General features: G+C 41.8%; 1 protein-coding gene across 2 annotated transcripts in view; it reads right to left on the reverse strand.

The window, feature by feature from the left end:
- Positions 1 to 23,734, reverse strand: part of fat3a (FAT atypical cadherin 3a) — a 321,467-nt gene that overhangs the window by 232,261 nt on the left and 65,472 nt on the right. Inside the window, exons 5-7 of one of the 2 annotated variants that reach the window (XM_047390981.1) lie at positions 10,561 to 10,875; positions 10,002 to 10,212; positions 9,091 to 9,159 (exon numbers count right to left, since the gene is read on the reverse strand). In XM_047390981.1, coding sequence (XP_047246937.1) covers positions 9,091 to 9,159; positions 10,002 to 10,212; positions 10,561 to 10,875 — 595 coding nt within the window. The remainder of the gene's footprint in view (positions 1 to 9,090; positions 9,160 to 10,001; positions 10,213 to 10,560; positions 10,876 to 23,734) is intronic. The other variant, XM_047390982.1, reaches the window with a different exon arrangement.

Genomic DNA, 23,734 nt, shown 5'->3' on the forward strand with positions numbered 1-23,734 from the left:
TCTCCCCTGCTCTTCTCTGGGGGAGTTGCGGTAGTCCCGGTGGTGGTTCTCCTACGGTTCCTGTGCTCTGGGGGGCCTTTGGATGTCTGTGGCTCGGAACTCCTCCGTATCTGTCCCGGGTCCAGGGGGTGGGTCTGTGGCTCCTCACACTCACTATTGCATACTTTTATGCAGAAACTTTGTATACACAAATGTGCTCACACTCAGACCTACAGGTGTTTAGATTCAGGTGTTAACAGATACACAAATGTTCTATATTGAGCCGCATTTACCACTAAATACATCTTGCATTGATAAGTATCGTGCACTTTTCGGTAAAAAAGCTGGTAATATGAACGTTTCTGCAGGTGTAGAAGCAAGCAGGGTGTTGTCTTCTATTCTCTTCATCCTTCTTTCTTTCCTCCAATCTATTCTCCTTCTCTCCCCTTTTTCCTTTTTGCCTCCCTTTCTCTCTACAGGTCCTTCTCAAAATATTAGCATATTGTGATAAAGTTCATTATTTTCCATAATGTAATGATGAAAATTTAACATTCATATATTTTAGATTCATTGCACACTAACTGAAATATTTCAGGTCTTTTATTGTCTTAATACGGATGATTTTGGCATACAGCTCATGAAAACCCAAAATCCCTATCTCACAAAATTAGCATATCATTAAAAGGGTCTCTAATCGAGCTATGAACCTAATCATCTGAATCAACGAGTTAACTCTAAACACCTGCAAAAGATTCCTGAGGCCTTTAAAACTCCCAGCCTGGTTCATCACTCAAAACCCCAATCATGGGTAAGACTGCCGACCTGACTGCTGTCCAGAAGGCCACTATTGACACCCTCAAGCAAGAGGGTAAGACACAGAAAGAAATTTCTGAACGAATAGGCTGTTCCTAGAGTGCTGTATCAAGGCACCTCAGTGGGAAGTCTGTGGGAAGGAAAAAGTGTGGCAGAAAACGCTGCACAACGAGAAGAGGTGACCGGACCCTGAGGAAGATTGTGGAGAAGGGCCGATTCCAGACCTTTGGGGACCTGCGGAAGCAGTGGACTGAGTCTGGAGTAGAAACATCCAGAGCCACCGTGCACAGGCGTGTGCAGGAAATGGGCTACAGGTGCCGCATTCCCCAGACCTGGGCTACAGAGAAGCAGCACTGGACTGTTGCTCAGTGGTCCAAAGTACTTTTTTCGGATGAAAGCAAATTCTGCATGTCATTCGGAAATCAAGGTGCCAGAGTCTGGAGGAAGACTGGGGAGAAGGAAATGCCAAAATGCCAGAAGTCCAGTGTCAAGTACCCACAGTCAGTGATGGTCTGGGGTGCCGTGTCAGCTGCTGGTGTTGGTCCACTGTGTTTTATCAAGGGCAGGGTCAATGCAGCTAGCTATCAGGAGATTTTGGAGCACTTCATGCTTCCATCTGCTGAAAAGCTTTATGGAGATGAAGATTTCATTTTTCAGCACGACCTGGCACCTGCTCACAGTGCCAAAACCACTGGTAAATGGTTTACTGACCATGGTATCGCTGTGCTCAATTGGCCTGCCAACTCTCCTGACCTGAACCCCATAGAGAATCTGTGGGATATTGTGAAGAGAACATTGAGAGACTCAAGACCCAACACTCTGGATGAGCTAAAGGCCGCTATCGAAGCATCCTGGGCCTCCATAAGACCTCAGCAGTGCCACAGGCTGATTGCCTCCATGCCACGCCGCATTGAAGCAGTCATTTCTGCCAAAGGATTCCCGACCAAGTATTGAGTGCATAACTGTACATGATTATTTGAAGGTTGACGTTTTTTGTATTAAAAACACTTTTCTTTTATTGGTCGGATGAAATATGCTAATTTTGTGAGATAGGAATTTTGGGTTTTCATGAGCTGTATGCCAAAATCATCCGTATTAAGACAATAAAAGACCTGAAATATTTCAGTTAGTGTGCAATGAATCTAAAATATATGAATGTTAAATTTTCATCATTACATTATAGAAAATAATGAACTTTATCACAATATGCTAATATTTTGAGTAGGACCTGTATAGTGCTTTTTTTTCCCTTTCCATTTCTGTCTCCGTGTCCGTTACAATTGAAATAATCCCAACGAAGTTTCTGATAAAGTTTCTTTTTATGAATATCAAGCAGAGCTTTAAAGCGTTAGCTGTAATGCTCCACTTGTGAAAGAAAATCTGTTGGGCTTTGTCTTGGCACTCAGAAAACAATTCTGAGTGCTACTCTGCGGGACAGGACACGGTAGGAAAAAAAAAAAAAGTTAGCAGTAAGTTTTCCAGTGTTATTTTGGCAACAGTATACGTTCCACCTTTAGCTGTCACCGACTATATAAACTTCAGAGGCTTCTTCAGGTCTGCTGTAAGACAAACCACTACAGGAGATCCTTCCTGCCCACAGCCATCAGCATCTACAACGGCTCTTTGAAGAAACCTGCATAGTATGAGCTACAACAACATTTAATTTCCCCTTGGGATGAATAAAGTATTTTTGAATTTAATTTGAATTGAATTATAGTGTTAGCCGTAATGCTCCACTTGTAAAAGAAAATCTGTTGGGCTTCTTCTTGGCACTCAGACAAAAATTCTGAGTGCTACTCTGCCGGAAAGGACAAGTTAAAAAAAAAAAAAAAGAATTTGCAGTAACACCACTCACGGTCATCATCTTTGTACTACTGTATTTGGAGTGCTAGGTGGTTTTTAAGGAGCCAAGAACGACCTGGTTTTTTTTGTTCTTAGAGTGATGAGACAGTGGGGTTTTGCGATTTGGTTGGATTACTATGGTCCAGAGCATCAATACAGGCCTGAAACGTAGAGTGTATTTGTGTCAGCTTTACGTTTAGTTTGTTTTTGGCAGTAGTTGGTCATATAGCCTATGGTTTACACTACAGATCAACCGATACAGGCTTTTTAAGGCCGATACAATACCAATCATTTTGACATCAGTCTAGCCGATACTCGATATGTGCTGCCTAGGTTTTGGGCCAATTCTTGAGGCCAACATTCCTTTTTCTACCACCATTTACATGATAGAAATGTTACAATGATAACAAATGTTACAAGTCTTAATTTAACCAAAAGGAAACATTAAATGTTTGTGGACCTGTAGCAGCATGTGGCCTTTGTATTGCATATTACTTTCCTCAGAACTTTTGGAAACTCCAATATAACAAAAATCAACAGTAGTGGGTTTTTTTTGTTTTTGTTTTTTACACCAGGCCACAGTGCAACTGACCTGAGAAAATTTGTAAATAGCAATACAACAAAAAAGAAATAAAAAGAAATGTAAACATCTGAAGAGTTTTTTACCCCACCGACCCCTCATTAAAGGTTCTTAGTAGTCCCAGTTTAAGAACACTGGGTTGTAATGCAGGAAACAAGAGACGCTCAGCATTTTCTCCTGTGAGCCTGTTCATAAATCTGGTCAATCTCACAGAATACTCTTTCCCATTGGGCAGAAATTGCATATAAACCAGACAACGTTAACAATCAGCTTCAGACCGCAGTTTGAAAGTATACCGAAGAAAGAAATCGTGTTGACTCTTAAACAGTTTTGCTTCGCTCGCACCTAATGAACATGTCAGAGTGAGAAAAGAGCACAAGAAAAACCACTGGCCACCGCTGCAGTGTATGGACATTATTTTATGTAAAGTTAAATGCTGTACGTAATTGTTTTCAGGTGGGTACATGATTATGACAACGTGCACACTACAGTCGGTAGGACCATTTAAAAAAAAAACTAACGTTGACGCACTAATTTCAGCGGCAGAGCGAAAGATAAAGTAAAAAACACACCACTTTGATAACGTTTCGGTCTGTTCTCAGAGTGAAAAAGACACACCGCTGTTCTTACTTTCAAAGGGTAGAAACAGCTAAATTAGACCGTTAAAAATACATTAAAAGTTTAAAACGTACCTTTGTTGCTGTTGCCATTCATTCCGCTGCTCTCTGCCAGGGAGGGGGTGGAAATACATGCTGTTCACGTGATTTCAAGGCATGGCTGCTGAATGCAGCTAATGGATCAGCGAATGTATACACGCAAATATAGGCCTAAAACATCGACCGGCCAATGTATCAGTCAACCTCTAGTTACCACTGTATGTGGGGATTTACTGACAACTGTTTGGCGTTATCATAAACGGAAAAGATAAAAATTTTTTGACCTGTTAATCAGATATCCTTATATGTTACCAAACTGCTCAATGCACTTTAGAGCTTTAGGGATGTATTTGCACTGGTCAGACAGAAAGAGGAGGAAGTCATCATCATATAGTGAAACAGCATGTATTTCTCCAGCAGTTTATACCTATCACTCTGGGGTCACTCCCGCAGCAACAGGTTCTATTGAAAAGTCAGTCAGTCATTTTCTATTCCGCTTCTTCCATAGTGGGTCGCGGGGAAGCTGGTGCCTATCTCCAGCAGTCTAAGGGCGAGATGTGGGGTACACCCTTGACAGTGTGATGGAAATTCTTGCAGTAAGTTTTCCAAAGTGTATGACCTTTTTTATCTCACTCCTCAGAACATCTGTCTTAGAGGAAGAAGCTGTAAAATCCATTATCAGAAGTTTAATGGTTAAGACCCATCTTTTAGGGTGATGTCAGGAAGGGCAGTTAGGTCTGTTCCTAGATAACCTTGTCACCTTTGAACTCAAGAAGGGTCTGGGCCATAAAACACAGACTCTTTGAAGTTGAGATAACACTGTCATGTTGGTATAAATACTGTCTGTAAATGGTGTCCGCGGCTCTGCTTAACTGACTTGCTCGGTGACAGAGTCATTCAAACGCTAAAAGCCTTTGAATAAAACTTATAAAGACAAAGTCCGGATTTTCTCTTCTTGTGAGTCAACTTCTACCCACTTTGATAAGAAAATTCCACAACAACACGTCACCAGTCCATCGCAGGTCAACACACAAACAACCAAGCACACACTCATTCACACACCTAAGGGCAATTTAGAGAAACCAATTAACCTTACAGGCATGTCTTTGGACTGTGGGAAGAAGCCCGAGTACCCAGTGAGAACCCACACATGCACGGGCAGAAGATGCAAACTCCATGCAGAAAGACCCTCGGCCGAGAATCGAACCCAGGACCTTCTTGCATGCAAGGCAAAAGTGCTACCAACTGCGCCACTGTGCAGCCTTATTGAAAAGAAATGAAGGTAAAGGGTATCCCTGCCTTGTCCCCAAAGGAGAGCAAAATACTCAGATATAGTATTGTTGGCCCAAATTGAAACTTGTAGACACTTACATAGTATCTCAATCCAAGCAATAAAAGAAGGTGCGAACCCAAAGCGCCTGAGAGAACCCAGCATATAAGTATGTTCAATTCTGTCTAATGCTTTATGAGCGTCTAATGATATAATGACCTCAGGCACCTAATAGACAGCTAACTCTCATACCAAGTAAGGTGAAGCAACACACTTCAGAGGAAACTAAAGCAATAAGAATTTCAGCCAGGGGGGCAGAATTTATTACTTAAGTGTAAGCTGTAGTGACAACATGTCCAGCCCTCTCCACACTACATAGCTGGCACAGAACTATCCAAGTTGTATAAAAATATTTGCCATCAGTGAAGTGGTTTCACAGCTTTTGGCCTGTAAGCAAACATTTGGAGTTTGGAGGTTTTCCTGATGCTTACCCTAATGACACATGGCATTGATTAAAATTGGCTGTGCTGTGTCATCAGTAGTTTCAGTAGTTTGGTGGATCTCATGCTGCACAGCATAAAGGGAAACTATCAAGGAAATTCTAAATAGAGGTGAAAACAGGAGCAAGTGCGTACAAGTCTTTTAATGTCACGATGCAAGAAATATGAAAAAAGTACTGCCTTCATGCCAGCTGAACAAATGTTGTGCAAAGATTCTCCGTCAGCTCTGATGAGCTTTTTATTTCTTTTCCAAACTTTCCCCAAAATTAAATCAGGTAATTAGAAAATCCAAATCATAAGCTTAAACCAAAAGTGTCAGGATCTGCTATTTTGTTCGTTGTTTTTGTTTACTTTGCTGTTAAAGATTTTCCCTGTTCCTTTGATTAGTAGTTTACTTGGTTTAGTTTATATTTGCTTAGATTCTTGTGCTTGTTTACATGTCCTTAGATTTTGTTCTTTCTAGATCTTATGTTTAATGTTTCTATTGGTTGAATAGCTGTGTTTATTGATTCTGTCTGTTTACGTTGTTCTGCCTTTCCTCTTTGCGGTTCCCCTAGTAGTTCCTACTCTTATCCTTAGATCCCCTTCAGTTATCATTTACTCAGTGTCCATTTCCCTTTTATATTAGTAATTCTCCCCAGCCTTATTTCTACTATAGTTCTCCGTATTAGTCTCTGCTGTTTAAGTTCCTTCCAACAGGTTATAGTTTATAGTTATTTGTTTCCTCACTAGTGTTGGACCATTTTGTTTGCTAAATATTGGACCATTTGTAAGTTGCTGGACACCAGTATGCCTTCCGGCATCATCACCGCGTCTGATAGTACGGGGGCGTCGCAGCTCTGATGCCACAGTCAACTATATAACAGTATGAGACGGCCCACCATTGCTTTTCAGCTGGAGACCAAGACGCGGTTACCACGCAACTGAAGCGCATCATTCTGGAGAAGAAATCCTATGTTGACTTTCATTCATTCTCCCCGTTGGTCAACGAGAAAACTAAGTGAATTAAGCTTACAGGAATAAGAAGGCTTGTAAGTTTTCAACTTTACCGATCGAAGACATGGGTTTAACTTCAAGGAGATTTCCTCCTTGTTTTTTTTGTTCCAGTCGACTAGTGACGGTCCGTCATATTTTTTACCTTTCTGCCAAGGAGGCCACAAAGGACTGCTTTGATGAGCATCCACGGACACGTGGAAACTCTTCAACACCTCTCTCTCCCTCTGCTCAGAGGAGACAACATCAAGTAAAATCCATCCTTTTATTTTATTTCTTTATTAGGAATAACGTGGGCAGGATAGAGTTGGACGTTAGGCTATTTAGAATCGCCACTTATAGTCTAATGTGTTCTGAATTGTATGTGTATGCAACATTTTATTGAAACTTTGATTGTTGTTGAATTTCGGAGGCCGCCGAGTCTCGCAAGTTGTGTTTTTACTGTCTGGACACCTGAACGCAGGTCCGCTGTGAAACTGGACTGCTATAATAACCTTATGGTGAAAATCAACCATTTTCTTTGTCTTCAACTTCATGCTTTACTACCTTGCCGGCAAAAGTTTTATTATCCTTTGTCTGAGTGTACAACTTTGCTTGGGTGAAGTTTTATGACTGCCTGTGTCCCATTGAGCTAGACTTTGGGGGGCTCCCAAAGCTTCGTTCAACACCATATTCCTCTTGTAATTTTGCCATAACTGCTGGTTTGATCTCATACACACTCAATGTTGTTTTATTTTGTTTAGTTAGATATTTTACCCTTTTTGTGTAGAACTTTGCATGTTTGCTTAGGTGAAGATTATTAAATCGGAAGACCGAATTATATCAGGACTGTTGATTTAATAAATATTCATGTAGATAAAGAGAAAGCATTTGTGTTTATTTTGTGCAAGAGTGATTTGTCAGTCAAAATAAGGTTAATTTTCCCCACGTTTTGGCAGAAACGGTTGATTAAACAGTGACATCTAATAATAGTTATCAACTATTACTGAGAATTTAATAATTGTAATTATCAAGGGCTTTGAGCCACAATTACAACAACAGAGGACATCTCTGATTTCAATTCATAAATGAGGATTTTTGGTTAAGAAATAAATTTTCTCAAATTATGATTTTTAATTATAATTCTTGATAAATATTAATTAATCAATAATTATAAAACCAACACTAGGCTTAGTTCCACTTATTGTTTAAGTTTTAGTTTATAGTAATTCTAGGTCTTCGCTTCCCTGCTCTTCCTTATCAGATAACGTTATCCTTAGATTCTAGTTTCCCTTTGGTTTTCTTATAGTTTAGTTCCCTCGTGTCCCTGTGTTTCCTAGTTCTTGTTGCCATAGTAACCATTCATTCCCTCAGTCTCCACAGCCAGTTCCCGCACCTGCTTCCACTTCTCTTATGATTAACCTAGCTTCTCCCTCATTGTTCCACTGTCATTCTCTCCCTGCTTATTTATCGGGTTCTTCTAATTATTCTTCGCTGGTTCCTCATTTCATGTATACCTTATTTGTCGCATCTTTCCCCAAACTCTTTGGATTATGTTTCTCTTCTGTGAATCTCCTACGACCTTGTAAGTGCTGATCTCTGAGCCTTAATTAAAGAAGATCTGTTTTCAATTGCTGAGCCCAAGCGACTGTTTGCATTTTGGTCCAAAACAACCTCAGACCGTGATAAAAAGTCTATTTTTACAGAGTTAAACTTTTTATCAGCTAAAGAAAACCAGAACAACCATTCTCCAGACCTTTGAGAATTCAGTTTAAGTAGATCGATTTATGTTTATGTCTTGGTAATTAATCGTTATACTTGTATAATTACTAATAGTTTTATTATTGATTGTTTTATGACTAGATCAATCAATCTACAATTGTGTGAAAATATATTTTCCTAACAAATTCCTCTCGTCCCTTTTATAAAGTTTAGGCCTAGAACTTATAGTTTCCTCTTTAGACAAAAATATCTTTGAAGATTTAGAACAGATAATTTCTTTGATGAGACTGATGTAATTAATACATACTGACGCTTCCAATGCATTATGTGCAACTTTTAGCAATGAGACATTCAGCCAACTATCTGCGTTTGACAAAGTTTGACCTGCCTGCTATAAAACAGCCATTAATTTGGGTATTTCATCGGGTAACGTGCAATTTAAGTGTGCTTGTAAAGCTACATTTTTATATACATTTATATACATTTATATATATACTAGCATTCTATGAAGAATTTAATACTGCTGCTAAAAGAGGGTCATCAACAGACATAAAACAAACTAAACCGCCCAGCCGGAGATTCATTGATGTATATTGCACTTACGACCTAGAAAAATTGGAATGGCAGGGAATAACAAGAACAAGGGTAGACTATTGGTATGAGGAAATAAAATATAATTCTGTTTTTAAAAGGGCCATAAAATGAAGGAATTTATTTTGACAGCAGGTGACAGAAATTAAAAATGGAAACAAATACCTTTTGAGGAACAGTTCTTGAAACAAGTGCTCTGCAAGAGATAGAACATCTCATGGAAAGGCCTGGCACCTTCCAGGCATGAAGCATCAAAGACAGAAAGGAGAGAAAGGATAAGACAGAAGGAACAGACATTTTTCAAGAAAAATGGGAAAAGGAGGACAGAGACAGCATTAGATAAAGATTGTAGAGAACTCTTTTCTGGCAAACATTTTTTCAAGCTCTACTGTGTGAGACCATGATGCTATTTTTAAATCAAACATGCAAAACTAGAAATAACCGGAAATGTTGCCAATTTGGAGTTAATTAGTACTGCACCAAGTTGTCTGTGTTAGGGTAAGGGATTGGAGCCATTCCGTATGCTTAAGCATCTAGCTGTGGTTTGAGGTGGGGTCTAATTTTGCAGTAGTACTCATTCTTCTATTGTGCACAAGTACCACTGTCAGCTAAAGAGACTCATAGCGTGGTGCTATTACCACCATGCTTGTGAGCTGGTATAATGGTCTTAGAAAGCTTCAAATTGACTGCAAATTTCTGTTGTGTTTCTGTGAATCCATGCAGTTCTCAACAAGCTCTCGACAGACAGACAGACAGACAGACAGACAGACAGACAGACAAGACAGACAAGACAGACAAGACAGACAAGACAGACAGACAGACAGACAAGACAGACAAGACAGACAGACAAGACAGACAAGACAGACAGATAGAATCAACAAAACCAAAACATTTTCAGGTTGGTTCAAAGTTCAAGATACACAGAAAACCCCTTATTTCAGTTTGATGCGTAGTTCAGTTTTCTAAATATTGACCACTGTATTTAAGCTACCAGCTTTCACATGGCACTCGGAGAAAGTGTCACATTTATGAACAGGACCATGCACATTTGTTTAGACTTGTTCACAGAACTTTACCTGTGATATCAAACCAAACTGGAAATGGGTTCTTCTGTAGAGACACCACGCCCACAATCTCAGCCACGTTGTCATTTTCCGTGATCGTAAAATTATAGAATGGCTCATCAAAGACCAATGGCACAGATGAAGGAGTTGGTCGTCGGATCCACTCAATATGCAGGCGGGCTGTTGACGACTTCTGGGGACGGCCATTGTCTGATGCTTTGATCTGCAAAAGAACAAACTGGCTCTTCTTAACTGGTAATCCAGCTTTGGTTATAGAAGATTTACAAAACATTTTCATTTTTAAATATATAATGGTCCATGCAAGACATTAAGCAATACAAGAAAAACACAATGCTAAGGTTTTTGTAGAAAGTTTTTACAAGGTCTTTCAGGTTATAATTATAAACTATTTTATATCAATTCATTAATAACAAAAAGCCAGTGCAGCTTGTCTGAAAGTAGAAAGCTCTTCTCATTGTGTCATGAAAATGTATGAACAAAATATAGGACCAATTTGAGTAACTGAGTTAGAATAACTGAAATTCAAAACTGGTTAACAATGGACTCTTACAGTCAGGATGTCGTAGCTTCCTGCAGCAAAAGCCTTGCGTGATGACACCACAGCTGTCTTGGGGTCTATAAAAAATTTTCCATCCTCATTGCCATCCACAATGCTGTATGACAGATCACTGTTAGGCCCGTCGTCCTGGTCATAGGCAACCACCCGATAGATGGGTTCAGCCTTCTTTCTTCGCTCTCTCTCTGGAAGTCTGACTTGGTAGATCTTCTCATGAAAATTTGGTCGGTTATCATTTTCATCGAAGACTGAAACCATTACCCACAATGTACTGCTCTTGGGACTTGGACCGCCATCTGAAACCAGCACCTATGGGGGCGGAAACAATTATACACAAGTCATTATTCTGTTAGGGGTGGAAACTGTCTTTCAGGATAGGGTTTTGGGTCGGACCAAAGTGCAGACAAGAGCTTGGCAGCCGCATCTTAGTAATTCTTTAGTTTATTCTCAAAAGGTCAAAAACGTAACAAAACACTGCAGGGATGAACCAGAGTCAAAATCCAAAAACTTACAAAACACTGCAGGTACTCATGGCAAAACCTAGCATAGGTTTCCAAGCAAAGCATAAACAAAGCATAGTCATGGTAGGGAAAGGGGTTGTGACGAACACAAGGAACCAGCGACGAACAAAGACACCAAACCAACTAATATACTGTGGGATAACAAAGGCAGGTAATCAAAGGAACAGGGAACAGGTGTGACAAAGAGGCAGAGAAACGAATACAAAGGCTGAGCATGGGAAAAGGACTAATAAGAATAACCAGAAAACACAGACTAAGCAGAACTATAAGCAAGATAAATAATCAAATGAAGCATAAGGAAACTAGAATAACCATGAACTAAAGTAAACAGAGAAACTAGAGGGAACATAGAAACAACAATAACCTAAGACCCAACAAAGAACCCATTGAGAAAACCTGAATACCAAAGTGAACAAACCTAACCACACAGACTGAATAGACTGGAAAGGAAACTAGTAAACAAGAAGAGTGCAAGGAACAAATTACCAATACATAAAAAACACCAGGATACTAAGAGAGAGAATTAAACTAGAGAATGCAAGGAAAACAACGAACTATAATAATTACAATTACAATAATACTAAGTAATAAGGAAACCTCCATAAAGAAACCTAAGAGGGGAAACACTAGGAGGCGGTAGAGGGACTAGAAAACATGATGCAAAAACCAAGATAGAACAACTAAGCAAAGAATAAACAACAAAGCCACAAACAAAGTCCAAAAATGTCACACTTGCTATCAGCTGCTGTTTAAATCCACGGCTCCAGAAAGAGACTCTAGGATTTCCTCAATGTTAAGCAGTGGGTAGGCATCTACCTATTTCCTGAACCTATTTCTATGCAAAAAGAAACGAAGTAAGGAAATTAATTAACAATAAAGCTGTGCAGAAATTCACATTTCTTTTCATACTAAAGTAAGATTCTGGAATTCCAGCGCCCTGAAATCAACGTTTTTTCAGGCTCTGGACGAAAATTTAAAGGACGAACTAGTTTTGTTGGAAGAACCTGAAAACCTAGATGAATATATTGCTCTAGCCCTCCGTTTGGATACCTGTATGAGGGAAAGGAGGCGGACCCTAGAGTGCAGTCTTTAACCACTCACCAGACGCCGACCCGGCCGGTACAGTCTCCAGGCCAGGCTGAGTCCGAGCCCATGCAAGTAAAAAAGATGGATCTCTCCGCCCGTGTATTGATTATAGGGGACTAAACGCCATTATGATAAAGAACAAATACCCATTACCCCTTCTTTCATCGGCCTTCGAACCGGTCCATGGCCCCACAATCTTTACTAAGCTTGATCTTAGAAACACGTACCACTTGGTCCGGATCCGCCAGGGAGATGAGTGGAAGACGGCCTTTAAGACCCCACTCGGACACTATGAGTACCTTGTGATGCCGTTTGGATTTTGTAATGCACCCACCGTGTTCCAGGCTCTTGTGAACGATGTATTGAGGGATTTCCTGAATTTGTTTGTATTTGTTTACCTTGATGACATTTTGGTCTATTCTAAGACTCCTGCAGAGCATCATCGGCATGTCCGCCTGGTCCTACAGCGCCTCCTGGAGAACCAGCTGTATGTGAAGGCCAAAAAGTGCGAATTCCACCAGTCGTCCATCAGTTTTCTGGGTTTCGTCCTCGAGGGTGAGCAGGTTCGCGCTGACCCCAACAAGATCAAGGCTGTGGAGGACTGGCCAACTCCAACCACTCGGAAAGAACTACAATGGTTCCTGGGCTTTGCCAATTTTTATAGGAAGTTTATTCTGAATTACAGCCCCCTCACAGCCCTGACGTCCTCTAAGGTGCCGTTCATCTGGACTCCGGAGGCAGACAACGCATTCGGCGCCTTGAAGACCAAGTTCACCCATGCACCAGTGCTCGTTCACCCAGACTCAGCAAAACAGTTTATTTTGGAGGTGGATGCTTCGGACACCGGGGTGGGGGCAGTGCTCTCCCAACTCCAGGACCTCGACGCAAGGCTCCATCCGTGTGCTTTTTTCTCCTGCCGCTTATCTGCGGCAGAGAGGAACTACGATGTGGGTGACAGAGCTCCTGGCCATTAAGCTCACCCTGGAGGAGTGGCGGCACTGGTTGGAGGGCGCAGAACATCCAGTGCTGGTCTGGACAGAGTATAGAAATTTGTCATACATCCAGTCAGCAAAACGGTTAAACCTTAGACAATCACGTTGGTCTTTGTTCTTTTCTCGCTTCAATTTGTTGATCTCTTACAGACCCGGTACCAGAAACACCAAGCCAGATGCCCCGTCACGACAGTTTTCCACTAATGAGACGGAGAATCTAGCTGCGCCTATCCTACCTCCCAGCTGCACAGTCGGGGCCGTGACCTGGGAGATTGAGGACAACGTGCGGCAGGCCCTCCTCGCTGACCTGGGCCCAGGAACTGGGCCGCCTAACCGGATGTATGTTCACAGCGCAGTTCGGTCCCGGCTCATTACCTGGTTCCACGCTTCAAGGTTCGCCGTCCACCCTGGAGCAAATCGGACCATTGCCGCCCTGACCAGATGCTTCTGGTGGCCCACTCTACACCGGGACGTTAGGGACTATGTCTCAGCTTGTAGAACCTGTGCTCGTAACAAGACATCCAATCGGCCGCCTGTGGCCTCCTGCAGCCGCTGGACATTCCTCCTCGACCGTGGTCCCACGTCGTCATGGATTTTGTCACTGGCCTTCCAACCTCTCATGGTATGACAACTATCATGACTATAGTGGACAGATTTTCTAAAGCCTGCCATCTTGTACCTCTCAGGAGATTGTGATCCGCCTTCCAGACTGCCAAACTCATGGTCAAGCACGTGTTTCGTTTGCATGGAATTCCCCAGGACGTGCTGTCTGACCGGGGGCCCCTGTTCACCCCTCAGGTGTGGAGGGAGTTCTGTGCAGCGTTGGGGGCCACTGTCTCTCTAACGTCCGGTCACCACCCACAGACCAATGGCCAGGTGGAGAGACTTAACCAGGAGATGGAGGTGGCGCTCCGCTCCAGCCCCACTGATTGGAGCGACCATTTGCCCTGGATTGAGTACTCACACAATTCACATGTGTCCACCGCCACTGGTTTTTCCCCGTTTTGAGGTCTCGTTGGGGTATCAACCGCCTCCGTTTCCTGCGGATGAGAAGGAGATCGCTGTTACCTCGGTCCGGCAGCACGTCCGGCGATGCAGACAGATCTGGGCGTCTACCACCAAGGCCCTTCAGCGGTCCGCTGCAGCCAACAAGTGCTACGCCGACAGGCGGCAGATCCCTGCTCCTGCCTATTGCCCGGGTCAGCAAGTGGTTGTCGACACGGACTGTTCCGCTCAAATCTCTGTCTCAGAAGCTACAGGTCCTTCTCAAAATATTAGCATATTGTGATAAAGTTCATTATTTTCCATAATGTCATGATGAAAATTTAACATTCATATATTTTAGATTCATTGCACACTAACTGAAATATTTCAGGTCTTTTATTGTCTTAATACGGATGATTTTGGCATACAGCTCATGAAAACCCCAAATCCCTATCTCACAAAATTAGCATATCATTAAAAGGGTCTCTAATCGAGCTATGAACCTAATCATCTGAATCAACGAGTTAACTCTAAACACCTGCAAAAGATTCCTGAGGCCTTTAAAACTCCCAGCCTGGTTCATCACTCAAAACCCCAATCATGGGTAAGACTGCCGACCTGACTGCTGTCCAGAAGGCCACTATTGACACCCTCAAGCAAGAGGGTAAGACACAGAAAGAAATTTCTGAACGAATAGGCTGTTCCTAGAGTGCTGTATCAAGGCACCTCAGTGGGAAGTCTGTGGGAAGGAAAAAGTGTGGCAGAAAACGCTGTACAACGAGAAGAGGTGACCGGACCCTGAGGAAGATTGTGGAGAAGGGCCGATTCCAGACCTTTGGGGACCTGCGGAAGCAGTGGACTGAGTCTGGAGTAGAAACATCCAGAGCCACCGTGCACAGGCGTGTGCAGGAAATGGGCTACAGATGCTGCATTCCCCAGGTCAAGCCACTTTTGAACCAGTATCACAGCAGCAGAAGCGCCTGACCTGAGCTACAGAGAAGCAGCACTGGACTGTTGCTCAGTGGTCCAAAGTACTTTTTTCGGATGAAAGCAAATTCTGCATGTCATTCGGAAATCAAGGTGCCAGAGTCTGGAGGAAAACTGGGGAGAAGGAAATGCCAAAATGCCAGAAGTCCAGTGTCAAGTACCCACAGTCAGTGATGGTCTGGGGTGCCGTGTCAGCTGCTGGTGTTGGTCCACTGTGTTTTATCAAGGGCAGGGTCAATGCAGCTAGCTATCAGGAGATTTTGGAGCACTTCATGCTTCCATCTGCTGAAAAGCTTTATGGAGATGAAGATTTCATTTTTCAGCACAACCTGGCACCTGCTCACAGTGCCAAAACCACTGGTAAATGGTTTACTGACCATGGTATCACTGTGCTCAATTGGCCTGCCAACTCTCCTGACCTGAACCCCATAGAGAATCTGTGGGATATTGTGAAGAGAACGTTGAGAGACTCAAGACCCAACACTCTGGATGAGCTAAAGGCCGCTATCGAAGCATCCTGGGCCTCCATAAGACCTCAGCAGTGCCACAGGCTGATTGCCTCCATGCAGTCATTTCTGCCACAGGATTCCAGACCAAGTATTGAGTGCATAACTATACATGATTATTTGAAGGTTGATGTTTTTTGTATTAAAACACTATTCTTTTATTGGTCGGATGAAATATGCTAATTTTGTGAGATAGGAAGTTTGGGTTTTCATGAGCTGTATGCCAAAATCATCCATATTAAGACAATAAAAGACCTGAAATATTTCAGTTAGTGTGCAATGAATCTAAAATATATAAATGTTAAACTTTCATCATGACATTATGGAAAATAATGAACTTTATCACAATATGCTAATATTTTGAGAAGGACCTGTATCTCCCAGGTTCATCGGTCCATATGTAATTGATTCTTTGGTCAACCCCTCGTCTCTACGTCTGCCCCCTAGTTTCCGGGTCCATCCAGTGTTCCACTTGTCTCAGATAAAGCCTGTCCAGTCCAGCATGCTCTGTCCTCCTGCCGTGCCCCGTCCGCCCGCCCGTGTATTCCAATGCCACTCTGCCTTCTGGGTCCATTGGATCGTGGCCTCCCGTCGGTGGGGTAGGGGGTGGCAGTTCCTCGTGGATTAGAAGGGTTACAGTCCCAAGGACCGCCTCCGGGTTCCCCGGTCCTTCATCCTGGACCCTACACTGGTTCGGGACTTCTGGTCATCCCAAACCAGCTCGTCTGGACCGCCCAGTGGCGGTCGTTGAGGGGGAGGTGGTGTCAGATCCTGGTCATCTTTTGCCTGCTACTAACCCTTTTCCACCAGTAGGAGCCGTAGGAGCTGAAGGATCAGGGTGGTCAGGTGTTTCGCATGTTGTCATCAGCTGGAGGACTATAAGAGGGAGGCGAGCCAGTACTTCGATGCCTGAGTGTTTTGCCTCTTCGTGGTATTCTACCTGGCCAATTTCATGGTTTAGAGAAATTTGCTTCTCTGAGAAAACTCTGTTATCCTTGACTAATAGTCTGTTTTTGTCTCAGGTTACCCAAGCCTCGTTCCATTAAGAGATCTCAGGAGAACCTTCTAACAGTGTGTGGACTCTGGATCTTTTGTTTCCCCGCTGGCAGCCGGATCGGATGTTTTTCTCACAGCTTCAGGCGAACCCTGTCCACCCTCCTCCATTACCTCCCAAGACTGCCTAGCTCCGGCGCCGCTGTGCAGCCCGCTGCCTCCTCCAGGATCACAATGTCTCTCCCTGGCGTACCTAACCCAACCTGATGTAAGCTCCCTCGCTGAGTACTATTTAAGGTTTCTGTTGTGGTGTCTTACCTGCGTCCGTTTCCTTGCAGCTGCTCAGCTGTTTCTGTTTCCAGTACCTGGTCCTGAAAATAAAGCTCCTGAAACGCTTCTCTGTTTTATCATGTTTTTCTGCATGTTGGTCAAGTCGGCCATCTCCAATATGACAGATTCCCATGAATTAAAACAAAACACTTTTAAACAAGCTACAAAGGATTCAAAATAAAATCAAAGTAGTAGCTTAAAATTGAATGCAAAGATATGTTTGAAATTTCCAACCAACAGTTAATTAATCTGTTTCTGATCCCGTATGGTTACTTATTTGATTATTATCACAGTTTCCCTAGTCTGACCACTAAAGCTGCTCCTAAACTCATAGAGGCTGTTCTAATATCAGTTCTTCAGCTTTTTGAGGTCAAAACATCATCAGTGGAACAGTTCTGTTAAATAACAAGTGTGTTATACAGCTTCTCAGGCCCTCCTCTGCCCCCCTTTGAACATGTCTTAGTGAGTGGGGCGTGAGTGATTTTGCAAGTTTAGACTTTGTTAGACAGTTAATTCCCATTACAGTATTTGCTCAAATGCAGTATTAATTTATTTTAAATGTCTGGTTAGTCTGAGCTTTGAATTTGTCCCATATTAACATTTTGAATATCTTATCAGCCTTTATAAAGGGAAATTGTATTTATCTTCTAATTGGAGCTCAAGAGGCAATTAATTATTTTTCTATGCAAAGAACTCATGATGGCCATCAATGCTTTGTTCAGTAGCTGTTTAATGTTGTAACTTATTACAAATCAATTTCAAAAATATTTTATCAGTCCCCAAGTGATTAATAAGCAAATTTTGCTAAATTGTTTAATTATTAGCATAAATTTTATTAATTGGAAATGTATTTCCCCTCGGGGAAAATAAATATGAGTTATTTGGTTATTTTGTATTTTGTAAACAGAAAAATGAATTTAATTGATCCACGTGAATCTTTTTAGCACATCTTGCAATTATCTCTACAGCCTGTGGTCTGATCTGGCTGGGCTGTTCAGCGATTCCTTGTGCTGTTCTGTCCAAAGCCTTGTTAACGTGTGTGGAGACCATTCCTTTGCTCTGCCTTTTATTTTGTCGGCTCCAGCATTCTTCTCTGTCATCTGATGTCTGAGCAGGCCTTGCACCAGAGCTCTGTTGTCCACGCAGGCTCTGCTGTGGACGATTTGTTTGGTTCTCCATGTTAACAGGCTGTAATCCTGTACACCTCTCCCTTTCTGACTTTTACATTGTACGACATAAGAAAATAACTAAACCTTACATTACACTAAACACACATTTACATACGAACTAAGTAAGGATAAAGCATAGATTGTCATAATGTATTATCCCACCATTAAGGTTAATGAAATAATTTGAACCTGATCCAAGACTTTGTTCCACCCACAAGATTATTATTGAAGTTGATGCTTAATTGCATGATTACATTTTCATTATTCTTTATAGAAGGCAAATTAAAATGATGTGTGAGCCATTTTATCAGTAAAACATTAATGAACTACATTGTAATGAAAGGTAGACAGTAGAAATTCTGGGCCCGGCCCCCTTTGAGAACCGGCCCTGTGGAGGAGAACTGGGAGCCGCCCTTCTGCTCTGCTCTTGATTTTCTCTCACCCAGTGCATTCCTCATACAAACACATGCTGAATCCCATACCAACTTTGACAGACGTGCAACACTTTCTTCCATTTCAGAAATGTTCTTCAGTTAAACATTTGGTCAAACCCCATACAGACTTAAATATACCACTTGACTTTTGATGGTTAAGAAAATATAAACACCTTACTTTGTATTTACACAAAGGTCTGCCTGCATCAGGCAGTTAACATTCAAGCTACAACTAGAAAAGAGAAGAAGAAAAAAAAAATTGATAAAACCTGGATTCTCACTTCAATTATAGACATTCTTTCACTTTTCTTACCAATATTTAAAGGTACACTGCTTACGAAAGTACGTGGCCCCCTTGAACTGGTCAACCTATTGCCACATTTAAGGCTTCAAACATAAAGATATAAAATTCAAATTTTTTGTGAAGAATCAACAACAAGTGGGACACAATCGTGAAGTGGAATGAAATTTATTGGATGTGTCAAACGTTTTTAACAAATAAAAAACTGAAAAGTGGGGCGTGCAATATTATTCGGCCCCTTTACTTTCAGTGCAGAAAACTCACTCCAGAAGTTCAGTGAGGATCTCTGAATGATCCAATGTTGTCCCAAATGACTGATGATGATAAATAGAATCCACTTGTGTGTAATCAAGTCTCCGTATAAATGCACCTGCTTTGTGATAGTCTCAGGGTTCTGTTCAAAGCGCAGAGAGCATCATTAAGACCAAGGAACACACCAGGCAGTCCGAGATACTGTTGTGGAGAAGTTTAAAGCTGGATTTAGATACAAAAAGATTTCCCGAGCTTTAAACATCCCAAGGAGCACTGTGCAAGCAATCATATTGAAATGGAAGGAGTATCAGACCACTGCAAATCTACCAAGACCCGGCCATCACTCTAAACTCTCATCTCGAACAAGGAGAAGACTGATCAGAGATACAGCCAAGAGGCCCATGATCACTCTGGATGAACTGCAGAGATCTACAGCTGAGGTGGGAGGGTCTGTCCATAGGACAACAATCAGTTGTACACTGCACAAATCTGGCCTTTATGGAAGAGTGGCAAGAAGAAAGCCATTTCTCAAAGATATCCATAAAAAGTCTCGTTTAAAGTTTGCCACAAGCCACCTGGGAGACACACCAAACATGTGGAAGAAGGTGCTCTGGTCAGATCAAACCAAAATCAAACTGTTTGGCCACAATGCAAAATGATATGTTTGGTGTAAAAACAACACAGCTCATCACGCTGAAGACACCATCCCCACTCTCAAACATGGTGGTGACAGCATCATGGTTTGGGCCTGCTTTTCATCAGGAAGGACAGGAAAATGGTCAAAACTGATGGGAAGATGGATGGGGCCAAATACAGACCATTCTGGAAGAACACCTGTTGGAGTCTGCAAGAGACCTGAGACTGGGACAGAGATTTATCTTCCAACAAGACAATGATCCAAAACATAAAGCCAAATCTACAATGGAATGGTTCACAAATAAACGTATCCAGGTGTTGGAATGGCCAAGTCGAAGTCCAGACCTGAATCCAATTGAGAATCTGTGGAAAGAGCTGAAGACTGCTGTTCACGAACGCTCTCCATCCAACCTCACTGAGCTCCAGCTGTTTTGCAAGAAGGAATGGGCAAGAATTTCAGACTCTCGATGTACAAAACTGATAGAGACATACCCCAAGCGACTTGCAGCTGTATTGCAGCTACAAAGTATTAACGCAAGGGGGCCAAATAATGTTGCACGCCCCACTTTTCAGTTTTTTATTTGTTAAAAAAGTTTGACACATCCAATAAATTTCATTCCACTTCACGATTGTGTCCCACTTGTTGATTCTTTACAAAAAAAATCGGAATTTTATATCTTTATGTTTGAAGCCTGAAATGTGGCAAGAGGTTGAAAAGTTCAAGGGGGCCGAATACTTTCGCAAGGCACTGTAATTTAGACTCCAAGGTAACTGCAGACCACTCCACGCTCACTTGAATTTAAGCTACTCAATTCAGTCATAAGTCTGGACTTTGTGAGCACTAAGAGGCCTACACCCCAAGGAGTTACTAAAAATCTGTCATTCTTTTGTGTATAAGTTGTCAAAAATGAAGAGAAAAGGAAAACAAAATTGGATAAACAAATGTTAGTGACAAATAAACCCACATGTATGACAAATGGATTCAACACTTGGATGAACACTTAGATGAACACATGGACAGACATGTAGACAGACATTCAAACAAACATTTAGCATTTGACATTCATACTTTTCTTTTTACATCATATCTGTATTTTGCTCCCCACATTTGTGTGTCTGTTGCGTGAGTGCTGTGTGTCACACAAGCACAATCGTTTTGTCATCGCTGGTGGAAGGCAAAACACGGCAAGTGTGCAGGCGCGCGCGCGCACACACACACACACACACACACACACACACACACACACACACTTGCAACAGGAGATTCAATCCCTCAAGCCTGCAGGGAGCCTTTATCCTTTTTTTTCTAGCTTTCAGTCAAAGGTTTTTTCCAGTGTCAACTTCTACCAGAAACTCCTTCCCTAGTTAAAGGATGCTTTTATTCAAATCAAAGTGCATAAGGAGGTTTACGTCTATCCCTTCGAGAGTAAAAAAAAGTCAAGGAGTAATTTTAACCGGTAACACAGCTATACCTATATTTGACTTGGGCATAACTCAACATTTAACCCGTACCTGTAGGAACCATACATCAAATCAAAGCAAAGCTTGTGGTGCGCACCACAAAAGTGTCAGGATCTGCCATTTTGGACTTTGTTTTGGTTTTGTGTTTGTTTTTGATTGAGCAGTTTATTTAGGTTTATTTACTCCTGCGTTGTGCTTAGTTAACCTAACTAACCTCTAGTTAGTTTCTTCCTCCTGGCTTTAGACCCCTTTTATGTTATGATTTACCCAGTTGCTTGTTCCTCTTAAAATTAGTTGTTCTTTTCCAGCCTTGTTCCTTAGTATAGTTCCTCATGTCCCTGCTTTGACCAGTTAGGTCTTTTTTCATGTGCTTCTGTTTAGTAGTTATGTTTATTTCCCTTAGTTAGTAGTTCATTCTCCTCTCGTTGTTAGGTCACTTTGGTTATTATTTTACTCAGTTGTTTATTCCTTAGAATTGTTTCCTCCTCTGGTTATTATTATTATTATTGTTATTATTATTATTATTACAGTTCTCTTTGTTTCTTTTCCTTCTTGGTTTTTCTAGTTTAGTTTCTCGGTTAGTGTGTCTGTGCTTGTTTACAGTTAGGTTCATTTATTCTTGCTACATTCTTCTTTTAGTTTATTAGATCCTTGTCCCCTTTGGGCTTAGACCCCTTTGTTATTGTTACCCGGTTGGTTATTTCCCGGAGTCTAGCTTTCCCTCTGTCCTCTGGTTTAGTTCTTCCTAGAATTTATTTCTATTTTTTCCTTTCTAGCTTCCATAGCTTCTAGGTTTATTACCCTCAGGTTTGTTTTCAGTTGTAGGTTATGTCTAGCTTAGTTTCTCCGATGCCCCTGTCTCACATTAGTTACCATATCAACCTATTCCCTCATTTCCCTTCACCTAGCCTGCGCACCTGCAGTCACATACTCCCCGGTTTCACTTGTCCCCTGTCGCCACATCTCTCTTCTAACCACCTGTCAAGTTCTTGCCAGTTACCTGCCTGAATCTTACGATTCACTTGACTTGCTCCAGCATTGTTTCCAGTCTCCCTGTCTATCTGTTTCCAGTTTAGCTCCTATAACTTCTGTTCGACTTGTTTACTGTTTTCTGAATCACTGGCTGAGCATCCTGCGTTGTAACCTCCAAATAAATATGGAAAAAAAACCTTACCTCATGACTCCCAAGCATCTCCCTGGAAGCTGGTCTGACCCAAATCCATTCTTTGACAAAAACCTCATTTGTTGTTTTAACACAGCAAATGAAACTTAGAAAGCATTTAAGGTTATCAAAATCAGAACATGCAGGTTTAGTCTCTCATCACATGCAATTTGTTTCAATGGCCACACTCATACAGATTTCAGTCTGTCATCGCATGAATGATGCCAAACACCATCATTCATGTCATTCAGAGATTCACCCATTCATCTATCTGCCATACGCTGCGGATCCTGGCCTTTTAATTCATACATCTCATCCACACCTTTTCATCCTTTTTCACACTTTTTCATCCTTTTTATGCCCCTTCATGCCTGCAGGGGTCCACTGACCTGATTTGTTTTTTGTGTCCAATGACCAATTTTCTTTTTTCCCAACTGACCAATTTTCCACTGATTAATAGTTTGTTGATAGTCTAGCGACTCAATTTCAAATTGATTATATTATTGACTCCAATCCTTTTAACAGAATCAAATTAATCAATTTCTGCAGAACACCAAACTCCACTCACCACAGAGATCTCAAAAACACTGCAGTTCTCAGTTTCAGGTTTCAACTCTCCAAGGGGTCATCCTTGAATGCCCCTAGGAAAAAAAAACTGTTTTTTTCCTATGGGCATTCGAGGATGATCCCTAGGAAAAAACCTGGGCACGTGCAATTAACTGCAGTTTCTCTTTGCTTTTCAGGTAAATATTACTCAGTGCTTAAAATCTCTGCCTCTCAGGCATTTCAAAGGGGTTTCAACTCACCTCAACTCAGTCCACCGGCTACTTGATTTCAAGGCCACTATGTGCCTTTTATATAATTTGTTTTATTGATCAAAATAGCTATTCCCTGGAGAAAAAAAATAGTAAACAGACATCCTAAAATATTAGGAATATTAGGAATATTCCTAGACCACGCCCCCACGACTTTAGCTGGGACGTAAACATTACTCATTTCAAGACTGCCAGGTAGCCAATTCCAACTTTGTGTTTTTTGACTGACAGCCTACTTGCAAGCATGCGTCGGTGCATTAAGGAAAACCAGATCTCCAGTCTAATTTGAAAGGGATGCATCGGATGTCGTTCACTTGAATTAATAACCAGAGCGGAGGACCTATGACAGCCGTATTTCTAAAGTGTAACAGAAGAGACAGATGGTCTTACCCCTTCTGGTTCAACAGGCCCGTTTTAGCAGTTCATGTCCCACCGCCTGGACCGGCCCCTTTTCTCTTTTCCCTCAGCAAAAAGATTCCCCGTATGGGCCACCAATTATGTGGGAGAAGAAAGTTTAAAAATGATGAAAAGACAACTGG

This window comes from Girardinichthys multiradiatus, chromosome 18, assembly GCF_021462225.1.
Source record: "Girardinichthys multiradiatus isolate DD_20200921_A chromosome 18, DD_fGirMul_XY1, whole genome shotgun sequence".
Classification (NCBI taxonomy): domain Eukaryota; kingdom Metazoa; phylum Chordata; class Actinopteri; order Cyprinodontiformes; family Goodeidae; genus Girardinichthys; species Girardinichthys multiradiatus.